Below are 27,601 nucleotides of genomic sequence, written 5' to 3'. Positions count from 1 at the left end.
TAGAGGATTGGGGGGATGGTAGAGATGTAAGCATGATTTTAGGTAGAGAGAAATGAATCGAGCAAACAGGATAACACACAAGGGGGTGAGGGAATCAAGGAAACAAGCTTCTGGAAGGAGGAGTCAACTGGGATCAGGACTCCAGTGAGGGATAGGTATTGACCAGAAAGGACACCTCATCAACTGAGACCGAGTGATAATAAAAATAATAAAAACAGAAATATAACCACAATAATGAAGGCCGGCAATATTGACCATTTGTTACATAGTCTTGATCCAGTCTCTCAAAAGCCCTAAGAAAGGGGGCGGGGGGGGGCAGCTGCATTACCAAAGCTGAGAAGGGGAGCCAGAGGTAGATTGAGAACTGAGGCCCTGGGCTCCTAGCTCACAGTGCACAGCCGCACCTATTACTGGGCTTCAGTGGAAAGCAGTCCAAATCTCTTTTAACCAAAACACATGGTTAAGCAGAATTCTAACTTTTTTTTTTTCCAGGTAATCAAAGTATAACTTAAACTCTTCTAACACTTGGACTGTTTCTTGCATCATGACCCAGTGTCTAACCCATACCATAATTATTAACAAGTGTTCCATTAATGAATGCAAGGCTGGTCATGGGAGAATGGGTGATAGGAAAACACATTTGTTCACTGTTCCCTCTCCCTTCCTCTGCAGAAATAACAATTCTAAAATGAGAGAGAGAATCTTTCACTTATCAGAATTCCTCTTGAGAATTTTATTTTAAAGCACCAGGGCAGGTTAGACTTGGGTTTCTCAAACATGGGAGAAAAATATTCCATAAGAAACAGGGGAAAGAATACTCTAGTTTTCCATTAAATGAATTAATAATTTTAAAGGGTTTGCAACATACATGGTAATATATTGATAAATATTACTATTATTGTTGTTCTTAGTCTGGGGAGAGGGATGGGCAGTAAGAGGAGGAATCCCAGGGAATGGTGCTAGGTCTGGGGGGAGGAAGAAGCTAATGCACCACCCAACATAACTATTCCCTCCAGTGCCCACCTCAAGCTTCCACTGAAGTTCCTACACTCAACACTCTTTGATAGGAGTCCCGACCACAAGAAACTGGCACAAGCTGGACTTTGGGTCCACATGGAGTTACATGGAAATAAAGAGCCACGTGTAGTTGCGGGAACCAAGGGAGTTGGGGAAAGGTGATGGTGACTAAGTACAAAAGCAGAGAGAAAAAGACCATGGCAGCCCACGAAATCCTTGACGAAGTCTCCAGACTCCTCAGATCCTAGAACTAGGGTCCACAGGATATTTATAGCACAGGGCAGGCTGCGGATACAGCTGAGAATACAGCACTTCCCAAGACAGAACTGGGGCAAGTCCTCCCCATCACTGCCAGATCACTCAGAGCAAAATGCTCACAAAGCATGCAGGAGCCAAGAGGGTCTTATCTTGGGCGTGCCACTCCAGAATCACAATTTTTTTTATAAAAATCATGCAAGCTGCCATGAGATAGACCCCCTCAATGCCTGGGGAGTGAGGAGTCAACAACACAGATAACAAGACTGGATGTATCAGAAATAGGGCCAGAAGGGAAAGGAAAGGAAGAAGGTCCATGCTGGACCCTCTAAGGCCTACCTGAAATCACCCGCTGAGGCAGTTCCCCTCAACACTGAACTCTCTCAATGAGGCTGGCACTAAAGTGGGTAAAGAATTGTAGAGGCTACTTTAGTGCTGTTTACAGGTGGCAGGGAGGGCAGAGAGGGCAGAGGGTGGGCAGAAGTAGACCATGCCAACACCCAGGGATGCTCCATGTCAGTGTATGGCGGCAGGGACCCTGACAGGCAGGGATGGGGCAGAAGGCCTAGGCTGGGAAACCCACCTGTTCTGCAGGACATTCTTCAATCCCAAGGCCACCACACAGACCTACGGTCAACTACACATGCCCCAGCCCCTGGAACCTTAGAGACCTCCTAGGGCTTGCATGGAAAGGCACAAACCTCTCCCCATGCATGAGCTGCTGGACAAAGTCAGGAACTATTTCCCAGGAGAGGCTCAGAGATGAGTCACCCTCAACCTCTCCAAAAAGCAGGTTGTGTGCATGTTGGGGGAAGGGATGGATAGGTCAAGACATGGTTTAAAAGAGTGGGCACTCTCACGTTCTGCGTGGGGCGCTGGGTGTTATGCACAAACAATGAATCATGGAACACTACATCCAGAACTAATGACGTGATGTATGGGGATTAACATAACAATAAAAAAATTTAAAAAAATAAATAAAAGAGTGGGCACTCTATCCTCACCTTTTGTAATCCTTGAGCAGAGAATCTGCACAGCAAAAGTTTTAAGGGACTGCAAACATTTTCTCCGAAGAGAGAAAAATGTTGGCTCACCAGCACCCCTCTTAGGAAGACGACTACGTATTTTCATGGAGAGGGATTGCTTAGGGAGAAATCAAGAGAGCCTCTCCCCACCCCAGCCCCAGAAGGCCTGAATAAAATGAGGAGAGTATGCTGTTCAGCAAAGAGGGGAGGTGAAAGAGAGGAGATGGGAGAGAGTGTGAAGGGTGGGAGAGTGGCCCCCCCCCGTGAGATGCACCCCCCTAAACTGTACGTGAAGTTACTAAGCCTCCAGAGTGCCAGATGCTGGTGCCCGATCCCTGAGAAAGGGACTGGATCTCAATTCCAGTTGAATCCAAGCCTGGCAGGCCCTAGATTTCATGGGCCTCCATAGTAATTACAAGCACTAAATAAAAGGCAACTTCCCCCAGGCAGGTGCCGGAAAACAGAGTAAGCAGGTGGCTGCAAACCGGCAAAAAAACTTCTCTTATTTTTTTCTAGATCTTGGGACAGAACAGTTCAGAATCATTAAAAACATAAAACAGACTTAATATCACCTGCAAGGGGGCCTAGATCTAAAGCACAGCTCAGGCAGTTTTAATAAGACCCTGCTCTTTAGGGAGGAGGCAGGTGTGGGGGTACATGGCCAGGGGACGTTCATCCCTGGCCCTGCTGAGACCCTGGTGCCACAGAGCCCCCTAATAGGAAAGATGAAATTTCCCTGCGTATTACGGAGCTAAAAGTCAATTTTGAAACTATGAAATATGACTTTAATAAATGAATACATAAGCCATCAGGATCTGAGTCCCAGCACTGCTGAAAACTAAACTGGATTTAGTCCACAGAATCATATATACAGGACCAGAGCTCAGGGTCTGACGAATTTTCAAATCCACACCACAAGTGTCTTTGATTCTCCGGACAGCCCCCCCTTCTCTCCCCCAGTATGTGTGGGGGTAGTGACTCTGGGAGCGTGCAGGTGCACCTGTGTGTGCCCCTCTGGGTGTGTGGCCACAGGACTATGCATAGTGGCTATGTGTGTGTGTGTGTGTGTGTGTGTGTGTGTGTGTGTGTGTGTGAGAGAGAGAGAGAGAGAGAGAGAGACAGAGAGAGACAGAGAGGGACAGAGAAAGAGGTTTCTGTTCTACACTGCTGCTTTCAGTACATGAGTGGCTTTGTCACCACGAAGCTCAGAGCAGAGGATATAATGTAATGTAATGATGCTGTAGCTGCCAACAAGTTAGAAATCAGAAAATTCTCCCAGATGAGGCCGCTCATCACAGGGATGATACAGAACTTACAGAGGACAGCTCAATCATGGTGGGGATTTCCTCACAAAAGGCATCCTTCCTCCTTCCTCTTCTGTTCCTCCCCCTGTTCCTCCTCCCTTCCAACAATCACTGAGGCCCGCCACAAGCCTGACACGTTGTTTAATATATATGCTATCTCATTCAATCCACGGAAGAACCCTTCATCGTACCTATTTCCTTCTCCATTTTATAAATGAAGAGAACTGATTCAGAATAGATGACAGGATACATCCAACATTACAGAGCTAGTAAGTAGAAGATTCTTATAATGTGCTTTTTTTTTTTCCCCAAAAGCAGGAAACTGAGCTTGGTGCCAAAGGACCTAGGGAGGATTATGGGAACCTCAGTTTACCAATAATATGCCCTCCTCTAGAACACAAGACATGTTGCTCTCCGACACAAGGAGTTACAGGTAAATGAGAGGCCATATGCTTGCCACAGAGCTGGGACAAGGAGGGTACCCAAGAAATGTGCTCTTTCCCCTCCATATCCCATCAAAGAACAGGGCCAGCAGCGGCACTCTCCCTGCCCTGGATCACTTTTCCTCCTCATTTCACTTGCACCTGTGGCCCTATCCTATAATCCATTTGCATCAGGCCCTAGAGAGGGGTTTTCTAATTGGAGCCCTATGGCTTCACTGGGGGTATCGATGGTCTTACAGACACACTTACTTTATCCTCAGTTATACAGGGTGGAGGAGTGGTGGGGGGAGTCTTGGGATTAGGCATCCAGGTTCTTGTCCCCCCTTTTCCAATGATTGGCTATATGATCTTGGACTTCAGTATCCATCTCTAGACCTCAGCTTTACTACTTACATCAAAGTTCAGCAAACTATGGCCTGGAGGTCAAATCTGGCCCACCACTTGTTTTTATACATAAAGTTTTATTGGAACACAGCTGCATGCTTCTACTCATTTACATAATACCTATGGCTACCTGCATAGTCCATCTGTTGAACGCAGTCCATAGATGTTGACCTGAAGGATGTCTGAGAATTTCCCAGCCACTAACCTTGTCAGCCTCGGGTCCATTTTCTCACCACAAAGCTCAGAGCGGACTTTAGAGAAAGGTCTCTAAAATGCACATCTGATTATGTCACCTTCTTACTTAAAACCTTTCAACAACAGGCAGAAATGACTTATTGGGGTGATGAAAATGTTCTAAAACTGGTTGATGGTGATGATTGCATAACTTTGTAGATTGACTAAAAATCACTGGATTGCACACTTAAATGGGTAAATTCTATGACGTGTACCTAAATACATAAAGTGGTTTTAAAAAAAGAAAAGCTTTCAAGAGGCCCAGGCCAAGAGGGCCCAAACTGTGCTCCCCCACAGGCACACTCCGCTCTTCGCTCTTCGGACCGACAGCAGCCTGTGCCCTGTGTGTTCTCAGCCCACAGGGAGAGAAGGTGGTGGGGGAAGTGGGAGACGTGTTCAGAAGCTATTGCAACAATGTGGCATTGCTGAGACATTTTTACTACAGTCATGAAAGGACTGGTCCACAATGAGTTGAAAGGAAAAAACTGGTCTTTCATAGCCCCAGCTTGAGGGGCCCTGCTCTAGCGGAGGGGTCACATTTCATCTCCTTGGCCTGGCATTCAAAGCCAGCCATGACCTATTCACCTCTGCAAGCTGAGCCACCTGCATATCTCCTTTGTGACCCACCCTTAAACAAGTGAGAATTTCCAAACTCTGCAAAAACTCTCTCGTTTGCTCCTCCAGCCCCCGGCATGTACCATTCCTGACAAATCAAATGCCTTTTCCTTGCTTTCTCAATAATTACTTATTCATCCTTCAAGACTTAGCCTAGCTGCCACCTCTGCCTGGAAGCCCTCCGGGGGTTGGGGGGGTGATCTTTTGACCAGCTATCCCAGCTGGGATAACTATCCCAGCTCTCAGAACCTCACATTTTTCATCCGTAAAATAGGAATAATAATAGCACATCACTCATCAGGTGATTGTAAGCAATTAGTTTATAAAAGGCTTTAATGCCTCTGTTCCCCGCATTCTGAAGAGCCAGCTGTGTCCCACTGTACAGTAACTGCTTGTGTATCATGGGTCTCCTCTTCCTGAGCCTTCCTGAGCATGATCTCCAGGGAGGCAGGGGCCATGCTGGACCACCTCTGTGCCTGCCGGCCTGGCCAGGAGAGGCTCAGTAAACACAAGGTGCACAGTGAGTGAGTAAATGAAGGTCTTTCATAACTAACAAACTCTAGGTAGGGCAAGAGGTCTATAGATTTAGGATCACTTTTTAAAAAAATCAAAGAACACCATACCTGGTAGAAATGTGGCCAGAAGGTGCTGATAGCAAGCTCTGCTTTCACCCAGCCCTCGGTGACGACCCCAGACACGTTCCAGACAGGGTTCCCCTGGGGCCCGCCGTTCACCTTCACATAGACATTCAAGGCTCCCGGGCTGGACCTGTCGCGGCTGGAGAAGTAGTAATGGAAATCGATACAGTGGGTGTCATTCTCCTTCAGGGTCGGCAGGAGAAGGTGGGCCTTCTGGCCAGAGGCCCTCCCAGAGCTGTTCACCAACATGAAGGATCCTGGAGACCCACAAAGGGGACGGGAAGTAGAGACAAAGAAAGAGAAAGAAAATCCTTCTGATAATCAGTCATACCCATCAATGTGGGGGCCGGAAATCAGGTCACTCTAGGAGGGCCTGATTGATCCTGAGGAAGCCACATCCCCTCTCTCTTCTGTAACTGGGCATTTTAAAACCTGCTCCACAAGGCAGTTTAAAAAGCAAGAGATGGGGGCGCCTGGGTGGCTCAGTCGTTGAGCGTCTGCCTTTGGCTCAGGTCATGATCCCAGGGTCCTGGGACCGAGCCCCGCATCGGGCTCCCTGCTCGGCAGAAGCCTGCTTCTCCCTCTCCCACTCCCCCTGCTTGTGTTCCCTCTCTCACTGTGTCTTTCTCTGTCAAATAAATAAAATCTTAAAAAAAAAATTAATAAATACGTAAAATAAAAAGCAAGAGATGGGGGTGGCTGGGTGGCTCAGTCGGTTAAGCATTGAACTCTTTGATTTCAGCTCAGGTCATCATCTATACGAGGTCCTGGAATCGAGCCCTGCATCAGGCTCCATGCTCAGCGCAGAGTCTGCTTGGGATTCTCTCTCTACCTCTGCCCCTCCCCCACTGTTTTTTTCCCCTCTCTAAAATAAGTAAAATCTTAAAAAAAAATTAAGAAGCAGTAGCATATACCAATATTTCTACAAAGTAGACAGTCTATAAACATTTACAGAAGAAGCATTCTATCCAGCAGGTCCTAAGGGAAACAGAGAACAAAATCCCAGGAAGACAGCTAACTGCAGCCTCCAAGGGTGAAATGTGACATCCAACCTCACATAAGCTCGGGCTGTCTCAATGGAAGCAGAACCTCTACAATACAGGATGTGTCGTTCCAACACATTCCACAAAGACCCTTGCATTCAGGCCAAGGAGTAAATGCAAACTATCCATTAATACTGCAGTCAACACAGGGAATGACTCTATGTATCACAGGAGGACATATAAAAAGTAGAATGTATCCAAATAAGCAAGGAAGACTGAGGAAATGTGAGAACCAACTAGTAGATTTTCGGCCTGGAATGGAGGGTAAGTAATACTTACTAAGCACTTAAGGAGTACCAGTGTGATGTTAGGTGTCCTTTTAATATACTCTTCAATTTAATCTTCAGAATGACCCTGGGAGGTCATTTTATTTTGGAGAAGAGAGGATTTTCATTTTATTTAAAGACCGAATGACTTGCCCTGGGCCACTCAGCCAGGAAGGGATGGAGGAAAGCCAGATTCTCTCCAACTCAGCGTTTACACTATTGCTCTACAGCGAACGTAACTACAGTTTCTCAAGCATTAAGCAGAGTGCCTGCCCATAGAAAGGAAGGGAGCCTCTTTGGAGTTGCTTTGACAGATTAAATGGTTATTTCTAGTTCTTCAACCCTCTCTGGATCCATGTTCTGGGCCTCTCAGAAGAGGCAGAGGGTATGTCCCCAGCCCTTGAATTTGGACTGCTTTGGTCAACAGAACAAATCAAGCAGAGGCTTGAGACGTGCATGCCTAGCTGGGCTTGCCCCCTTGCACTCCCACCACCTTTCATGAGGAGAACGTGCCCCAGGGAGCTGCTGCCCCTTTCAGCTTAGGATCAAAAAGAGACATGCATGGTGGAGAAAGGAGCTCAGCCAGTGCTGAAGAACCAAGCCATCCCCACCATGCAGCTTGGAGAACAGCCACACGGTCAACAAGCCCAACTCCTATCTGCCAGTCCACAGTCAATGCTCAGACACACAAGTAGGAGAATAAATGCTCACTGCTGTTTGCCACTGAATTCCCTCTCCATTTGCTGGGCAGCATTACTGTGGCAATTGCTAATTGATAAAGGTGCCTGAGAGGCAGAGCTGGGAGAGAAACCACGGGAGGCATATTTCCATTCAAGGGGTCTTCTAACAATGGCCTGGAGACACAGCGAGTTAGTTCCCTGCCACGACAGATGGCTAAACAGAGCCTAGACAATGGAAAAGACATCTAAGGAAATTCCACAATCAACTGTGAGGGCTGAACTCTGTGACTTAAAGCCCTGTGATGCCAGGAAATAAACTGCATCATAACACACAGTAGATAAACTCAGGGGATCCTGGCATGAATATTCCTACCTAGAAAAAAACTATTACTTTGAAATCTTATTTTAACCACTAAAATCTTCTATTTGGAATGAAACCTTAAGACTGCTTATCCTCAGTTGAGATGAGCCACTTCAGAAAGTAGCCGCATTTATTCACCCTAATACCCAGAAGACTAAAGCTGCCAGCTAATAAGTGCTGGGCAATCTGTTGCTCGTTGGGGTTCTAGAGGGTACCAGACATCCACAGCCCATCCTCCCTGGGTTCTGAATGAATTTAAAGATAGACACAGGAGTGGGGCAACTGGGTGGCTCAGTCGGTTAAGCGTCAGGCTCCTGATTTCGGCTCAGGTCATAATGTCTCAGTTGTGGGATCAAGTCCTGAGTCGGGCTCCATGCTCAGTGTGGAATCTGCCTCAGAGTCTCTCTCTCCCAGTCTCCCCCACCCTCTCTCTCTCTCAAAATAAATAAATAAATAAATAAATAAATAAATAAATAAATAAAAACTTAAAAAATACAGATACACGAGAGAGAGAGAAAATTCAAAACCCTCTGTTTAATCATTCACAAAACTGGATTAGAGAAAGTATCTTGGACTTGAGGCCATATTAGGCTTCCTGCCTTCTCTTCTCTGCACCAGCACACACAGCAGCTAGATGGTCATGGCCTCCTTCCTTCAGACTCCACGCAGGTCCCCAGGGCCAGGGCTATCCTCCAGGGATGACCACATAGGACCACTGGCCAGGCCCATCCCCCAAACGAGCCAAGAAGAAGGGGGCTAAGAGAAATAGGACCCTAGGCTCCCAGACCGTCACCATCCCACCCATCAGAAAACTCTCCATCTCCTAGGATAAGAGCCACTGAAAGAGCCTCCCCCCGCCCCCCACCCCTCCATGTTTTTAAGACAGTCAAGTCTCCTTTCTTATGGCCTGGCAGTAACACGGGGTAAGTGGAGAGATGTCCCTTGTCAGATATATTATCTGTAATTATCACAACCTCCCCCATGAGGCAGCGAGGAAGGAACCGCTACATGGGGGAAATGGAGTACAGGAAGAAGACTGAGCCAGCATCCATGCCTCTATCTGTTGGTGTACATCCCACGGGGTTCCAGAGGGTTTCCCAGAAACAGGTGAGTGATGTCCCACCAGCCCCACGAATCTTGGGTGACTGGCCCTGCCACAGAGGTGTGGCACAGCTACGGGCAGAGAAGGCAGCCTGAGAAGTGAGCAATGCCTGGCTCTCTCCACTCAGAAGCCCATGGTGCCCCCATGGACATTTCAGCTCCTGTCCACCTGGCAATCCACACCAGGCGGCACAGAAGCCACAGCAGAGTCAGGAGGGTTTCCCTCCCACCAGCTCAGCCTCCTACTTCTTTTCATCCAAGCTCCAGTCATGAGGCAAGCTCGTGGAGGAGGCAGAGCCACATAACCTATATCCACTCACATAAGTTTAGGGCTACTCTCTATCTTGCTGCCCCAATGACTGGTGATAGAGGATGCTCCAACTCCCTGAAGACAGAGCTGGTGAAAGTGCTTGACCCTCCATTTGGAGAAACTGCTGGTGGATGGAGAGACCTGTCCTCTCTGTTCTGGGCACATCGCTGGGTTACATTCCCCAGCCTCCTCTTAGAGGGTGGTGGGGTCATGCAACTGGGTTCTTGCCTGAAAAGTTCTAGCCACTTCCAGGCTTGGTTCATAAAAGCTACCTCTCTCTCCTCACTCCTGCCCCCCATTGCTCCACCTTCCATTATCTTGTCTCTCAAAGGACTGTCTTTGAACCAGCAGCATCAGCATCACCTGGGAGTTGGTAAGAAATGCAGTATCTCAGGCCCCACTCCAGGCCTACTAAATCCAAATCTGCATTTTTTTTTTCAAGATCCCCCGGTGATTTGTATGCACGTTAAGGTGTGAGAATCACTGCTCCATTGTCTTTCCCATCCACCAGCCAGCTGAAAGCATAGGATTCCAAGAGAAATGGAACACAATAAAAGGAGCCTGGCTCCCTGAATGACCATGACCATGAGGAAAGGCCACCCACCCAATAGGAACACTTATTTTGGCTTTAAGTTAACAAGGAATAAACTGTTATGGGGTTATTAAGCCACTGAAATTGTGAAGTTTATTTCCGCAGCTAGCATTATTGTTTTGGCACCCCTGTAGAGCCCTTACTTCCTCCCAGTCCCTTTATTTAAGGGGCTAAAGACAAAAAAATGATAGTTACTAAGCAAAGCAGCAAGACACGCCAAATAGGGACATCACTAAGAGCAGTGTCCTAGTGTAAACAGAAGCTGAAAGAAAGGAGAAAAGGAAAACCATGCACTCTGAGCATGAATTCTCAAAAAAGCAAGAAATATCTTGGATCTTCATTAAGATCACTTGTCCTCGGTGGGCCAGAGCTGGGTGGGGTCAAGGTCACAATACCAAACACCCCCCACGACCATCCTGGCCCCTCATGTCTTATCTGGGTGACTTGATACACATGCCGCAGCCTTTAGACTGGACAGAAAGGGATGTGTTTTGGTGCACGGCTCAGAGAAATAGACAAGACCATTGAAAAAATAATAATAATAAAGGGCAAAAAAAATGATGCCTGCCCAGCCCACCACTCGCAGCGCACCTACCTGCAAAGGAGAGAAGGGTGCAGGCCAGAAAGGTACAGCAGGAGGGAGTCCTGCTCAGGAATGTCTTGGTGAAAAACTGGAGGAATGAGCAGCGCTGCTCTGCAGTCCAAGTGACAGAAGGGGACATGGGGAAAAGTCAGCATCAGCAGGTGGCACCCCCCACAGGAGGGCAGGGGTACTGCAGCACTGGGTAGAGGACTCAGTAGCAGCTGTGCTGGAACTCTCCGACGGCTTGCGGGAGTGCACTGCCCCGACGAGTCCAGAAAGGGCTCCTTTCCGACATGAAACACCCAGGGCAACTGATCTTACTACTCATGACTAGGGAGAGCCTTCTGAGGGCACACGGAGGCCCAAAAGTCAAGCAGGTAGAGGCTCAGGGGACACAAGATTTAGATCCTGGTTTGATGACCTATAGCTGCTGTGATTACCATAAACTCAGGGGCTTACTAGGACACAGATTTATTCTTACATGGTTCTGGAGATCAGAAGCCTAAAAGGAAGGTGTTGGTAGAGCTTCTTGCATTCCAGAGGCTTGAGAAGATAATCGGTTTCCTCGTCTTGTCCAGCTTTAGAGGCTGCCTACATGCCCTGGCTCCTGGCCCCTTCCTCCATCTCCAGAGGACCTCACTCCAACCTCAAGCTCCATTGTCACCTCTCCTATCTCTGACTTTGACCCTCCTGCCTCCCTCTTGGAAGGACTCTTACACACTGGGTCACCACCACCACCACCAGAGAATCCAAAATAATCTCCCTATTGCAATATCCTTAACTGAATCGCATCTGCAAATCCCTTTTGCCCCATAAGGTAACATGCAGAGGTTCCAGGGACGAGGACATGGTCATCTTTGGAGGACCATTACTCTGCCTCACTCATATCAACATGAACACATACGGATTCCCAAGTCAGTGGCCCAGAGATACAGGGATGACAGGCCCATTCAGAGCCGGCTGGCGGACGTGTCTAAGGGGCAGGCACCCTGGGGGCATCTGAGCACTCGTGGGAGTGTAGACGATCCCTTGCACCATCAGATCCTCTCATCACCAAAGCCTCAGAAGGGGAGCATGAGGTGAATGTAAAAGGTGAGGTCCTATCATTTCGCCCTCAATTTGGACAAAAAATGAAAAAGGTTTGGGGCTACAAGTAGGGGAGGTCCGCCCTTCAGCTGTGCAAACTCACCAGGGCTGCCGGCCAGTGTGAACATCCCCGTCACACACTGCTCCCCGCGTGGATACCCCCTCCAGGTTAATCAGATGGAAGACCCAAAAACTGCCCCTGTGGTTTGGCCACCCAATCTCCGAACTCCCTCCCTGCATTTGGGGAACTCCCCCCACTTTGAAGCAGAACCTCCCTTCCCCTACGGAAACAGAAAAGGCCAGACGCCCTCTTTCCCAGCCTGCTCTGCAGCTAAGATTCAGGCACACGTTCTGGGTTCCACCAAGCCGGTGCACCTGACTCCAGCTTCTGAACTAGAAGCCAGTGAGTCAATGATCCAGGGTTCGGGGGCCCAGACTGAGAGAGTCCACTACAGAGAGGGTAGAAGCAGTGGAGGACGATATTTCCGAGTGGCAGAGGTGGCAAAATCACAGTAGACCAAACAGGATCCAGCCTCATGCATCCGAAACGACAGCTCCGGAGTAGAGCACAGTTGTGATTACATCACAGAGAGAAGGGTGAGGAACTCAGCCAGGTGGGTCAGGGCGTCTTCCAGGCGTGAGCTACCCAGAGGCAGGGTAGAAAGAATGCAAGCACATGAAACGTCCCCAGCCAGGGAGCGCAGGATGAGCCCCGATGGTGGGATCTGGCTAGCTTTCCACCCTGCGTGCACCTGCACGAACTCCAGCTCCTAGCAATCCTCCACGTGTATTGCTCAAAGTCCCCAAGGCAGGTGCTCACTGGTGACTGAATTAAGGATGCCAATCCCCCTGTCCTCACTGCACTTCCAGCACAGAGCTCTCAAACGGCGCTGACTGTCAGCTGTGGCTTCTCAGGGCTTGGGCAGGTCCTTGCCAGCATCTCTCTGCTGAGGTACACCCTCAGGGGACACACAACCCAAGTCAATAAGGTTCAAGAGACAGTTCCTCCTACAAGCTTACATGTTTTCCCCTCCTCCATCAGGGTGCAGGCTCACCCAGCACCATTGCCCCCTGAATTCCACTTGGCATCATCCTCTGTGACAGATTTTTCTCCTCCACTGTGGCCCTGCAGTCACCCCCTACAACAGGCACCCTCCTGTCTGCAGGGCACACCTGAACATTCTCGTACCCTAACCGCACACGGCTCAGTTTTCTCTCTCCCAGCACCCCTTCCCCAGGAATATCCTCAGTCACGTTAGTGTAGATCACTGGACGTGAAGAGACCCTAGAAGGTTTACAGCTTAAATCTCCACGGCAAGGTCTATGTGAGCCTCTCCTCTTTCCCCGTCGGGATTCCTTTCGTGGATGTGTGCCTGGTGGTAATTTGGGACAGCATTTCCAAGAGTGGGAATAGCATGTGCAAAGGCCCAGATGCTGAAAGCCAGAACACTCAGCCATGCAAGCATAGTGTCTTTGAGGAGAGTGGGACCTCGAGCCACCCCCACCATATCCACCTTACAGAGGTCTGGCCACATCCTCTGCAAAAGAAGGAAGCCCTATCTCTGACCGGAGCCCAGGCCTGCCGTTTTAGAGATGGTTAAGGCATGAGAACCCTCATCTACCAGCAGTTCAGTGGGACGCTCTTTGATCAAAGGTCGGCTTAATTAATATCATCCCGGGGCTGTCAGTTTTCCGGAGATCAAAAATAAGCCAGTCACTATGCCAAGATCAGCCAGAAACAAGTAAGAGGAAGACTGTAAATATATTCTTTTCCCTTCTCCTTTTTTTCTCCCCAAAATCCACTGATGCGATAAGGAACATAAAACAGCATTAGTATCCTCATAGTTATTATACATAGCACCGAAAATCGTGGAGTTAAACCAGGAAGTACTCTCTGGCTGGCCATAAATTTTGTATTTTTCCCCTCCGTGCATAATAATGCCTTGAGACGTGCCCCGTTATTGACGTGTCTGCAACACGGATCCCCTTTTTGTAGGCAAAACGCTCCTCCTTAGCAGATGGCGGCTATTGTGTTTACACATGAGCACCTCAGGATTGCGTTTCCTCACGTCGGCAGTAAAAAGAAAGCCCTAATTGAGTTTTTAATGGCTTTGCACATTGTTCATTAAGATTACATGAGTGTGCTCACGCGACTGGCAGCTGAGGGCCTGGAGCTCCGAGAGCTCCGAGCTGTCCCTGCAGACAGGTGGCCCCGCCAGCTTCCAGCACCAGCCCCGACGTGAAGGAAGTAGATGGCAGCAGGGACCCAAACGCCAGGCCAAGCTGAGGCAGCTCATGGAGCAAGGGCTGGCCGTGCAGCCGGGAGGGGTGGCTTTCAGGACCACTGCTATGGTTTCTTAGTTGTGTGACTTTGAGCCCGTCAATAAAACTCGCTGGGCCTCAGTGTTCCCATCTAGAAAATGGGATAATGAAAGCTTACAGGTCAAACTTTGACTGTTTTCAGTGAATCTTAAATGAAAAATTGGACTTGACTCAGTAAATGTTAGTAAGAAATGGCCAGCAGCAGAGGTCCGTGTGCCCAGTGCCATTGATGTTGAATGTTACTCATGTTTATGGAGAACTTAGCATGTGCCAGGCACTGATCTAAGCATCTTTTAGCATCCCAGTGAGGGGGTGCCATGCTATCCCTCTTTTAAAGCCAGGAACACAGAGGAAGAGGAAGTTGTTTGCCTACACAGCTGTCATCCACTCCACGGTAAGCAGAGTAACAGCCTCCCAAAGATGTCCACGTTCTGGCCTCCAGAACCTGTGAAAATGTTACCTTAACATAGCAAAGGAGGATTAAAGTTGCAGGTAAAAATAAGGCTGCCAATCTGAGGACCCTAAGACGGGGTGGATTATTCTGTACAAGAGAGACAGAAGAGGCAGGCTCAGAGAGGGATTTGAAGATGCTATGCTGCTGGCATCGAAAATGAAGGGAGGAGCCATGAGCCAAGAAATCCAGGAACTTCCCGGAAAAGGCAAGAAAACAGATTGTCATCCTAGGGCCTCCAGGAATGGACAGAGACCTGCAGACACCTTGATTTTTGCCCAGTGCAACCCATCTAGGTTCTCTGACCTCCTCAACTACACAATAAAAAAAATCTGTGTTACTTTTAGCCACTAAAGTTGCGATGATTTGTTATAGCAACAATAGGAAACTAATACGCACTGCAGACTTCCCTGCTTCTGGGTTTCTGCTCAGGTGATGCTGTACCTGAAAACCACACAGCCCAGCCCAGCCCAGCCGTGGTCCTTCACTAAACTAAGTAAATGCCACTTACTGTCGGTGGCTTTCACTAATGCCCAGAGAATACTTATTCCCGCGCTGCTGATCCTATCTATTCTGGGCAAGGCTACATTTAGAAGTCCTGAATGTTGACGTTTAGCCATCTGGTCACAATATAAAGAGCAAGGGAGCACCAAAATATCCAAAGACACAAATAAAGTAAGAAAATGCATGTGGAAAAGCAGCACATTTCTACCAACAGTATCGTGAAAACCAACCGTCAGTAAAAGGCACTCGTAAACACAACAGTTTAAATAGCAAGAATAACAAACATATCACTCAACATCATCCATATTATCAATGAAAGCAATCTAATTATCGTGTGTCAAAAAAAAGGAAAGACATTTGCTTCTTTTCTAATACACCAGAAAATAGGGAGGAGGGATTAATTACGGATTAATGGATACATAGTATCTATTTAAAACAAGGAAAATACCTCCTGAAGTTTCAAAGGAACTGAGCATTGTGAACACTCTGCCAGTCAATTTGTGTGAACAAGTAATAACTATTTCTGTAATCATTCATTCAGACCAGTAAGTTGGGGTTTCAGCATTTCATATGCAAATTTGTTAAGGCAATTTTCCAAGAAACAGCTATCTGATAACCCACGTAGGTGTGGATGATGTAGTTTAAGAACAGAATTAAACCCAGGCAATTGGGTTTGAAGGTGCTACTGGAAGGGGGTCTGTCCAACGGGCGTGTCTTCCCAAAGACCAGGCACATGGGCTGCCTCCACTCCTTCCCCATTCCTGAGAAAACCATGAAAAGCGGAGGGGAAGAGGGAGAGAGAAAGAGTAGCAAGGGAGGGAGAGAAGGCAGAAGGAAGGAAAGAAGAAGAAAGCAGAGGAGTACACAGCAGGGAAGATGAGGAAGGAGGGGCAGAGGGAGGTGGTACGGAAGCAGAAATACAGGTGAGGGAAAGAACAATGAAGAGGGAGAGAGGGGAGGATGGCATAAAGATGGCGCGACAAAGCAGAAGATAATCGAAGCCGCGTGCCACCCCTTAATTCCCATCCCCTTCACTCCCCAAATAAAAACAAAAGCCTTCCACCCAACATTCCCCTTCTAGACCTTACCATGATCCTGTGATGAGAACAGGCCCACCAACAACCCTGCGGGGCACTCCAGGACCTGGGCTAACCCCTTCACAACTTCACAGCTCACCTCCCCCTTCATAGCTCAACATCCCAGCAGGAAAAATCAATGTTATCGTCGGGAGGACAGTGGAACCCTGAGCGGGACCCAACTGAGAACTCTGCTACGCCCAACAGGAATGGTGCGTGAGACATAAGGCCTGTTCTAGTCGCTCCTTGATGTGGGAAACAGCACAACTCTTTGGGCAAGGTCAAGACAGAACTGAAGGGCAGATAATGGCACTCCCCCTTCAGACACCCAACCCCTCCTGTGCACCTGTTTCAGTCACACAGAGCCTCTGGGAGCAGGGGAGCCAAGAATTCTCGCTCCAGTTCCTCACCTGCAGCAGAGATGGGCTGCTAGCAAAGCCTATGTTTCCCAAGTTTCATAGTCACAGGACTAGTTAGTGGTGGGCAAGGAGTTAGGACCGGCTTGGATTTTCCATCTAGGCTCCTTCTGGAGTGAGGGTGGAAGAGGAAAGACCCTTCTCCTTGGGTCTTGTTTCTGGAGAAACCCAGTGATTTTTATGTCCCCCCAAGAGCTCCTTCCCCTGAGTCATGCCCGCTCATTAATAATAACGGCAAGAGCAAACACGCACTCTCCCATGTTACTTAAGTGTGTTCAATTCTAATACCAGCCCTGTCAGTGGGTGCTGTTGTCATCCTTCTCATACAAGTGAAGAAACTGGGGCACAGAGAGATTAGGTAACTCTCCCAAAGCCACCCAGCTATAGGAGCAGAGCCAAGATTCAAATGCAGGAAATCCTGCTCATCATTCAGCTCTCAGGCTCCTGCACACAAGCGGGGGTGCTGTGTTCAGAGGCAAGGAGGGAGCTCAGGCTCCCCGGGGTTAGCCGGCCGTGCCCCAGAGAGCAGGGCGCAGACAGCAAGAGGGGCAAAGAAGCGGGAGGAAAGAACAAAAAGGAAATCAGTTGTCAGGCTGCTGCCATATTAAGAGTAGCAAGAACAACAGGGCTGCCCGGAACATCGTCAGACCCCAAACTGTTCCTGACATTCATTGGGCTGAGTCCTTTGCTTCTGCAGCTCTAAATCTCTTAAATTGAAATGACATGGAACTAAAATATATATTTCTTTTAAATCTCCAAACTCTTCACACATCCATTGGCATGATAATATTTTGATTAGTTACATTTATGCTCCAATTACACTCACAGAATGTTCAACTGTGCCTTATATATAGCATGTTTGCCATGCTCCATGGAAAATACGGGATTATTACCCTCGTATATTTGCAATGGGAAAAGACACAAATGGAAGTGGAGAGGAAGAAAAAAAAAAAAAAAAAGCAAAGCGAAGAGATGACTAAGCCTGTTAAAATAGTGCTGTCTTGCCTTCACGTTACTAAATTGGGTCACTGCTATTATTTCCCAAGCTTTAAAATACCAGGGCTTGGAGAAGCATGCAGTATTCAAGCCTACCTTCCCTCACCTGACACTTCTACCTCCCCTCCTAACAACAGGGTCTGACCCGGACAGCAACCTGATCATGCACCCACTGAGTGGCAAGGTCAACAGTGGGGGAAGGTCTGTGGTTTTGTGCCTTTTTTCTGGAGAGAGTGTCCATCTCTTTCTCAAGGAGGTCCTTAACCCTGTCCATCATAAATATATAAATAAAAGTTAAGAGCCCTCGGAGCGCTGCAAAATGCCTGCACTGGCGACCCCAGGATAGACTTCTCACCGTGAGCGCTGGCTAGATGCCATCACGTTCTTTTGCTCCCCACCGGCAGACCACGTCGGGGTTGTCTGGGTCAGGGTATGACCCTCTCAAATGCTGCTATCAGATGGGCCCCTCCCTCTGTCCCACAGAGATGTGGGCTGTCCGCACCCCAACTCCACAGCACCCTCCCCTCAAATCCTCTGCCACCGGGGCCTCCTTTTCCACTTGTTCTCCCTGCCACAGCCTCCCTAAGTCAGCTCACTTGTAGAGCTGACTCACTCTATGCCTCCGTTTCCCCGTCTGGATCCGTGCGTGAAAGTTAACCCCTCCACTGATTTCCTCACAAAGTCCGCTGGAACCAGGCTGTTTACAAACTGAATGAAATCAGTTCTAACCTCAGATGTTACCTACACACCCACGATGTGTCCGGTGCTTTGCAGAGAAACAGCCGTCAGCACGACAGTCTTTGCCCCTGGGGCCAATTACAGACAAGTAAGAGGCTGTGAGGAGATGTGGGGAGTTCTGGGATAAGGGTGTGGACATGGAGAGAGATCTAAAACAAATTTGATTTTGGAGGCTGGGGAAGGTATAAAAAGAAAAACAACTTCCCGGAGCAAATACACTCTACACTGAGGCCTACGTTATTCGGGAGCCAGACAGGTAGAGAAGGAGTGGCCAAATGGTCCCTGCAGATGAAATAGCCTATTTCAAAGTCAAGAAGACAAAGACCATCTCTAACCCATGGAGATATGATAACAAAATATAGATACAGAGCAAGCACCTTACAGACCACCTCTCTAGCCTCCCATCCTTGTTTTATAGACAAAGAACTTGACCTACAGAGAGGTTCGCAGTGACTTGCTCAAGGTCACACAGCCAACAGGTGTCAGGGCCAAGAATCAGATATAGGTGCACCTGACTCCAAGGTCAGCGCTATCTCCTCTGAAACAGTGGTTCTCAGATTGCAGCACGCATCAGAAATCACTCGGAAAGCTTACTGAAAGATTGCTGGATCCCACCCCCAGTGGGTTTGGGATGGGGCCAAGAATTTGCACTTCTAACAACTTTCTAAAAGAAACTGATGCAGCTGATCCCTGGGCCACACTCAGAGAACCACTGGTCTACCTGGGTCTCTACCTGCCCTCATGGGCCTGAGATCCACACACTGGGGCCGAACGACAAGCAGTACCGCCCCGCTCTCCCTCTGGGGCAGGCAATGATGCTAACCTGCTGGCAGGGGTTCCCTCCGACCCTGGGCCACATGCTGTCCCCCTCTCTCAGGAGCAGGAGGGCTCCAGCCACAGCCCATCCACCGTGAGGCTTGTCTCTGCTGCCCCACCTCAGCAAGGCCTCTCCTCTGAAACCCCCCCTTCAATCACTGCCAATCACTGTGAACATCATCAGCCACTTACTGACTCCCCCAAAGGTACTAGGGTCTGCATAGAAAGTAGCACAATAATTATTCCTCCTCTTTCACCATCCTCTAAGGAGATACAAGAGCTTGACGGCTGTTATCCAATTAATCCTGACAGCATTTGTTTTTTTAATGTAAAGGTATTTCTTTCATCTAAGATGGGAAAAGCGATTTCCTTTTCTGAGGTGACTCATTCTCACCTCATTCCTTGCCCTTTCCTTGCCCTCATTCGGCAAGGAAAGGCCAAGAAACGCAGCCAATGACCCCTAGGGTTGTTTCTTGCCTCTTTCTACCGCAGGGACAGTGGAGTACTGGAGAACACGGACTCTGGGCTCCGACTGCCTTATCAAATCCCAGCTCTCCCAGCTACCAGCTGTGTGACCCTGGGAAAGTTACTTAAACCTCTCTGAGCTATAAAATGAGAGTGGTAATGGGAATAATGGTACCTGCCTGGGAAGTTTGTTATGAGAACTTGATGTGTTTATGTAAGTTAAGTGCTTAGAACAGTGCCCGGCACATCGTGAGATCTATGTAAATGTTAGCTGTCAAGGTCAGCTTCAGCGGCAGCACCCTGACCCCTCTCGTAGATCTCTGACTAATGGAGAGTGAGACAGGTGGCCCTACAAACCAGCAGGATAAGGTAGGCCCCAGGGTCACTCTCCACACGGGATGACTCCGGGAGGCACCAGGGAGGCATGGCTGTTTGCAGTTTACCCCAAGGAGCAGCCCTCTTTGTCAGTGGTTCTCCAAATGTGGTCCCCCAACCTGCTACAGTGGCATCACCTGGGAACCTGACAGAGAAGCAAATATCTCAGGCCCCACCCCAGACGTCCTGGAGCACAGTTCCGGAGTGGCACCCAGCCAGGGATGGGACCCAGCCGGGGATGCTCGAGTTTGAGAAGTACTTTTCCTGCAAACAGATTTCCAGGGCCTCAGCCTATGTGGGGAGGCATGTGCTAGTTCCTGTGCACGGGGTGTTGCCTACGTTCCCCATTAAAGGACAGGTCATCCAGGGGAGTCACAACACTGTACCGTGGGTCCAGAGCCCGTGCTCTTGACCGCAGCCCTCAACCACCCTGCGTGAACCCGCCTTTCCATTCCCACTTCCAGGAAGACCTGTGAGCACCACCCCTCGTGGGCCAGCCTGGGAGGGGTACTCATAGCCCCGAGAGGGGATGCAGCTGCCTCTGCGTGTCACAAGACAGAGAAAATTCTGTCTCGTACAAACAGACATACAGTCTCCCAGTTCCACTTGTAACCTTGAAGCCACCTGCATGTCCCCGTGGCTGTCAACTGGGGTATCTTAAAATCATGCCCCGGGACCCCCTGATATTCTTCAATGCCTTCATACTGACTGCTCATTCTCCTCTCACCCTTCCCTCCTCAGCTGGTTTCCAACCCTGTCACAGCTGCAGGTCTGATTTCCTACTTCCGTCTTCCATGTGTCCCAGGACCAGCTCCAGACTCCTTCCCTGGTCCCGCTTCTCCTGCCAGACTCCACTTCGGACTTTGCACTCCTTGACCACAATGCAAACAGCCCTCTGCCCAGGTTACCCTTCCTACCACAGTGGTCCTCCCCCTGCAGTCCAGAGGATTCTATACTCCACGCTGCCAAGGAGGAAGACCCTGGCAGCTCCACTCCAGCTCAGCCTTGACTTCCCCGTGGGCCCTGGACACAGATGGAAAGACAGAGTAGCATGAGCTGAAACAAGGAAGCTAAGGGGGGGCTCTAGGAATGAAAGCTGCCAAGGGGGGCAGGAGTTCTGTATTCCTTTGCCAGGGCTGTAGTAACAAAGTACCACCAACAGAGTGGCTCCCACAACAGAAATTCCCCGTCTCACAGTCCTAAAAGCTGCAGTCTAAGACTGAGGTGTTGGCAGGACCGGCTCCTTCTGAGGGCTGTGAGGGAGGACCCATGCCATGGCTCTCCCCTAGCTTCTGGTGCCTTGCCTGGTAGAAGCATCCCCTCGACCTCTGCCTTCAGATTCACCTGGCTTTCTCCCTCTTTGTGCATCTGACTCCTAATTTCCTCTTCACAAAGACACCGGTCAGATTGGATGAGGGGCCCACCTACTCCAGTAGGGCTCTTCTTAACTCATCACATCGGCAATGGCCCCATTTCCAAATCAAGTCACATTCTGAGGTACTGGAGGGTTAGAACTTCAACGTGTGGAGGCAGGCTGGCAGATACAGTTCAGCCTAGAACAAGCTTCCTAGAGCCTTACTGTGCTTGGGGCCCAAAGAGGGGTCTAAGACCATCACTTAGGAGGGTTTCTGTAGAACTAATCAAACATCAAATTTGGAGACATGCTGTGGTATTAATTGTTTTTCATTATAAAGTGATACCTGGAGGAAAAAAAAAAAAAAAGGAAAGTAGAACCAAGTGGAAAAATTACCCACTATAGAAAGACAACCACAGGAGCATCCCCGGTGTGTCCTTATAGTCACACTTCCTGGCATGGGTTAGTCGCTTTCTATGGAATTGTGGCATTTAATTGAGCTTGGGACTTCACTTGGTAAACCCTTCCTGAAGGAGAGGCTTAATGAGGGATTGCAGCTTCTAGTGAGCTTGTCTGCACCAAAGCCACACCGGCAAGGCCGCTGGGAAAGGCCCCAGCACCCCATCCGTGGGATTCACCGTGCACTGATGTTGCCAGTTTGTTCTACAACAAATGTCTATCAAGCGGGTGATGCGCCAGGCACTGTTGTAGGCCCTGGGAATACAGCTGTGAACAAAACAGTCAAGATACTTCATCAGAGATGAGTTTGCTGAGATGAAAATTCGCCTCAAGAGCCTTGGAACAAGTTGAATAGGACTTCTGGAGGCGGCCCCCTCAGGGGTGCGCAGCAGCCTTTCATCCCACAATTTCCTCATTTTGAGTTCCTGATTTTTAGCTCATCTTTCTGTGCTCTGAAGTGCCTTTTCAGTGATTATTTCCCCAGGAAGAACCTATGAATGGCGTATTTTCTGAGCCCATGCATTTCTGACGCTGCGTCATTTTTACAGTGTAGGTCACGAGGCTGCAACTACATCTCCTGAGTCTCAAGCTATCCCCCTCTGAACAACACAGACTCAGGCTTCTCACACTTGGCTGATGGAACAAGGACAGTGGGCTGGTGCCTCGTCTCTCAGAGGCCCTGGCTTGGATAGCCCCCTGCTTGGGAAACAGCTAGATGGGCTCATTTCCCACCCTAATTCCTAATGTACAGAAGATTCTTTTGTCCTATGCATTCGTGCTTGGGAGCACAGTAGGACAATAAAGATGCAGGCCAACCCCAGTTCTGCCATTGCCTACATGCATCATGGGGCAAATTACTTAGACTAACCATGCCTTTGTTTCCCAATCTGTGAAATGGGGACAATGAAAATGCCAGCCTCCCAAGATCAGCATCAGTATTAACTGAGTTAATTTATGGAATGGCTCAGAAGACAGGCTGGCAGGCTTCTCCTATACAAGGCCAGATAAGCAACATTTTAGGCTTTACAGGCCATAGAGTTTGTCATGAGGACTCAACTCTACTGTTGGAGCATGAGAGCAACCACAGACGATAAACAAATGAGTCTGCACTCCAATAAAACTTGACAAAAACAGGTGGCAGAGGCAGCCCTTGAGCTGTAGTTTGCAGACCCCCGACTTAGAAGAGTGCCCAGCAAATACTAAGCTCTCAATAAATGTTAGCTGTTATTATTATGAGCTGTGATTAGATTCAGGAGGATGGTGGTTTGATGATCTCCTACACTGTCTGGTTCTCGGACACCATGGTGTACATGAAAAACCCCCATCCAGAGAGGCATCCCAGCCAACCTATGGCACTCTACTCATGAAAACTACACCTCCCAAGATGCAACTTGCCACCATAACTTCCTTGCTAATTTCTGCCTTGTTGTATTTGTGAGTTTCAGCCTCCAGCAAGACGCAAAAAGAAAGGGTAGGAAGAAAACAACAGAACTTTGAGAAAGCCCTATTCGTGCTATAAAGGGATATCTGTTCCATTTTAGGTTCTACTAGAGAGACGGAAGAATTAAAGCCCCATCTCACTTTTGCTGGGGGCACAGCATAAGTGCCTGATTTAATGTTTGTTTGCTTTTTGGGTGGATGGGAGAGCGCAGAGGGAGAGGGAGAGAGAGAATCTTAAGAAAGTTCTGATGCGGGGCTTGATCTCCCCACCCTGAGATCATGAAACCAGGAGTGTGATGCTTAGTCAACTGAGCCACCCAGGCACCCCTTAATGTTCTTCTTGACCATTCATTTAGCGTTATAGTTGGGGGATGATTCTCCCAGATTCTGTCAAAGAGATGCCTGTCTTACTTGCAAGAGGTCAGATTCCTAAAGGATCTTAGCATTTATTTCCACCCTGGACTCTGAGCATCCAGAGTAGTGTTGCTAGGCCCTGAGCTCTCCTTCATGCCCTCTGTCTCACTCCAAACATGTGGCTCCCAATTCTTTGTCCACTTTTCAGGACTGAGTTTTTCCTTCACCACTTACACCAATGGCCCTGCTGTTTTTAAGAAGAAATGAGACGTGATAAAATACTCATCTCACAGAGATCAATGTCTCTTATCAAGGCTCCAGCAGAAAAGGAGGGTCCATGCTGGATATGTCAAGCAGGTAGAGTTTTTGCACAACTGGACCTTTACATGACCATTAGAAGGCTGGGGGAAGAGTCATCAGGAAAGTTCTCTTTGGGAAACTCCTAAGTACAGGGATCATCGCAAGACTAGTGTTTTAATTCTGGCTGCTTATGGCCCCACAGTGGGTGCTCACCAAACTCAGGCACAACCCTGTGTCTGCTGATGGCTGACACCTCTACTTACGCCTGTCCTCAGTTGCTGGAGGCTTGTGGCTTCCCAGCTCTTGGGCCGTACAGATCTCTCACTGGTGGAATCCAGCTGGGATCCCACAGGCTAAGGAGTCTAGGAAAAGTAGTTCCCAGCCTTTGTGTCCCAGCTTGAAGGGCTGTGTATCAATAAGTAGTGGAGAACAGCAGGATGCAAGTTGGCACTTCTGATCAGTTTAGAGGCTGAAGCAAAAGCCCAGGCAAGAGACATTGGTGCCACTGTCATGGACCACTTCTCCCTCTTGCTCCAAGGACCCCTAACCTACTCTGAGGCTGGGCAGGAAAAGTGGACAGGACTGAGGACGGTGAGTATGTGGGACACACAGCACTATCCTGCCAGGTGTGAGTACAGGCCCCAGATGAGGTGGTTGCTTCTTGCTTGCTGGCCTTTGGGCAAGAAGGGCTCTGAGATGGATGGAGAACCAATGTTGAGTCAGATACCCTGGCTTTGAGCCCTTTCCACCATAATCTACCCATATGCAGGAGTTTCCCAGGGCTGTCCTAACAAATGACCACAGAGTAGGTGGCTTCAGGTGACAAAAATTCATTCTCTCTCAGTTCTGGGGGACAGGAGTCTGAAACGAAGGTGTCAAGCAGGGCTGCATGTTCTCCAAAGCCTCTAGGGCAGAATCCTCCCTGGCCTCTTCCAGCTTCCATTGGCCACATCACTCCAGTCTCTGCCTGTCTCCATGGGGCCTTCTCCTCTGTGTTTCAAAACTCCCTCTCCCTGTCTCTTACAGACACACCTATCATTGGATTTGGAGCCCATCCTAAACCCAGGATGATCTCCAGATCCTTAAGTACATCTAACAAAGAACCTTTTTTTTTTTTTTTTCCAAATAAGATTCAAACGTTCTGGGAGTTAGAACGTGAATATATCTTGTGGGAGGGGGGCATTATCAACCCACTACAACTACACTGAGTGACCTTGTGCATGTCACTTACCCTCAGGCTAAGGCCACATTTCTACACTGATAAAACAGGTAATGGGAGGAGAAGACCTAGCCAGCACAGTTACTGGTGCAGGGAAAGTCTGCATTAAAAATCTGCTGAATCTGAATCAGGCACCCACACCATGGCCACAGAGTGCACTCCCAGGACTGGTTAGGATGTGGAGATGGACTCTGTTCATGGAGAGCTAAGACAAAGGGTTAAAGCCCAATTCATATTGACGACCGTGCTCACTTGCCTCAGATGTATTTTCCAGGTCTAAAGCCAATGCTGTATGCAACAGCACCTGGTGCCTCCAGCCCTTCATTTATTAAATGGGCAGGGCAGATGGAATGATTTCCAGATTCCTTCCAGCTCTCACAGCCTAGGGTTTAAGGATTCCTATAAAAGTTTGGGCATTTGATCGACGACAAGGAACTAACTCAAGTGAAATACTACCCCCCCACACCCACAAGAGGAAAATCAGATTCAAGAGGGATCGCCTCTACCCAAAAGGGGTTTTCAATGCTTTTGCCCCACGTGGTTGACCACCCTGTCTCAGAACTCCCCGTCCTCCAGGCTGAACCCATTTTCTAACCACGGGACCCAGAACAAGCCCCTTTCCACCTTTTTTATTTTCTTTTATGCTTTTAAAGTGTCAGAAAATAGAGAAGCCTACAAAGAATAAAATAATAAACACCCTAAGCTCTACTATCCAGGGTTGGCCAGTGTTAACGTCTTGATGTATGTGCTTTGCCTTTTTATATAAAAAAAAAAAAAAATCGGGCGCCTGGGTGGCTCAGTCGTTAAGCGTCTGCCTTTGGCTCAGGTCATGATCGCAGGGTCCTGGGATCGAGTCCCACATCGGGCTCCCTGCTCGGCGGGAAGCCTGTTTCTCCCTCTCCCACTCCCCCTGCTTGTGCTCCTGCTCTCTCTCTCTCGGTCAAATAAATAAAATCTTTAAAAAAATCACTTTATTGTTATTGTGAAAATGATACACATTTTGAAGAACTGAAGAAACCACAGAAACATACAGAGATACAAGTTTCAAAAAAAAAAAAGTCCCAAGTCTCACCACCCAGAAATAGCTCTGGTTACCATATGGCAAACATCATAGTAAATACCTTACGATCTATATACAGAGACAGAAAGGATGGATGAGGGGTGGCTCGATGGACAGAAGAGCCAATAGATATACTACCAAATGTGGGTAAAAAAATATTACATGCTATTTAAAATTCCCTATGTGTCATTTATTTTGACTCGTCTTTTAACAGAAAAAGGAAAACAAAATTGAAAGACATCTAGACCTTCCAACGTTTCTTCACCATGAGATATTTGCCAAAAGATCCCTATAAGGTGAGGAATACAGATTGTGAAGAAAACATTAAGACTCTGGAGTAATTACTTTGTTTTTTAACTATTTATTTTAATTTTAGGGACTATTTAATTATGCCACGCTGTGAAAGAGAGCAGGATTTTTCTCCCACATTTCCTCTCAACTTCCCTCTCCCCATCTCCCAATTTCTCAGCTTTAATCGTTGGTGGCTCCCTCTGTGATGCTGCCTTCACATCCTGATCTATAACTAACTGTACTTGTCAGAGTTATTTATTGTTAATTCTACATTTCCACAGAGTTGCTGCTCATCATCAATCCTTATACCATAAGTTCTGAATTCACGAATCTTTTATTTTTATTCACTCTTAATTAGCTGGATTTTGTGATTCAATATTTTTTTTTCCCAAGATCTCATGGAAGTTATATTTATTCTGAGTATGTTTATTCTTAAGGACAATTGTTTGTGGGCTTTATATCCTGTGATATTCTTGGGCTGTCTTTTCTTGTTAAATCTATTGCACATTATTCCATTGTCTCCCCAAAATGGAATGCTGAAGCCAGCTTAGTTCTGTGTGCTTCTTCTAAAGGATGTTCCTCCTTTTTTGAATGTTTGGTAGAATTCCCCAGGGAATCCATCAGGCCCTGGACTCTTGTTTTTTGAGAGGTTTTTGATCACCGCTTCAATCTCATTACTGGTTATTGGCCTATTCAGGTTGTCAATTTCTTCCTGTTTCAGTCTTGATAGCTTATACGTTTCCAGGAAGGCCTCCATTTCATCCAGATTGCTCAGTTTATTGGCATAGAGTTGTTGATAATAATTTCTAATAATTGTTTCTATTTCCTTGGTGTTAGTCGTGATCTCTCCCTTTTCATTCATAATTTTATTCATTTGGGTCCTTTCTCTTTTCTTTTGGATAAGTCGGGCCAGTGGTTTATAGATCTTATTCTTTCAAAGAACCAACTTCTAGTTTCGTTGATTTGATCTACTGTTTCTGGTTTCTAATTCATTGATCTCTGCTCTAATTTTAATTATTTCTCTTCTA

General features: G+C 48.0%; 1 protein-coding gene across 1 annotated transcript in view; it reads right to left on the bottom strand.

Annotated features, from left to right (window-relative positions):
* Nucleotides 1–27,601, bottom strand: part of PTPRT (protein tyrosine phosphatase receptor type T) — a 1,128,529-nt gene that overhangs the window by 750,932 nt on the left and 349,996 nt on the right. The window contains exon 3 of the mRNA XM_073880268.1: nucleotides 5,901–6,172. Coding sequence (XP_073736369.1) covers nucleotides 5,901–6,172 — 272 coding nt within the window. The remainder of the gene's footprint in view (nucleotides 1–5,900; nucleotides 6,173–27,601) is intronic.

The sequence above is a fragment of the Callorhinus ursinus genome, unplaced genomic scaffold, assembly GCF_003265705.2.
Source record: "Callorhinus ursinus isolate GAN/ISIS: 27379988/994484 unplaced genomic scaffold, GSC_fseal_2.0 scaffold38, whole genome shotgun sequence".
NCBI lineage: Eukaryota > Metazoa > Chordata > Mammalia > Carnivora > Otariidae > Callorhinus > Callorhinus ursinus.
This window is presented reverse-complemented; position numbering and strand designations above follow the sequence as displayed.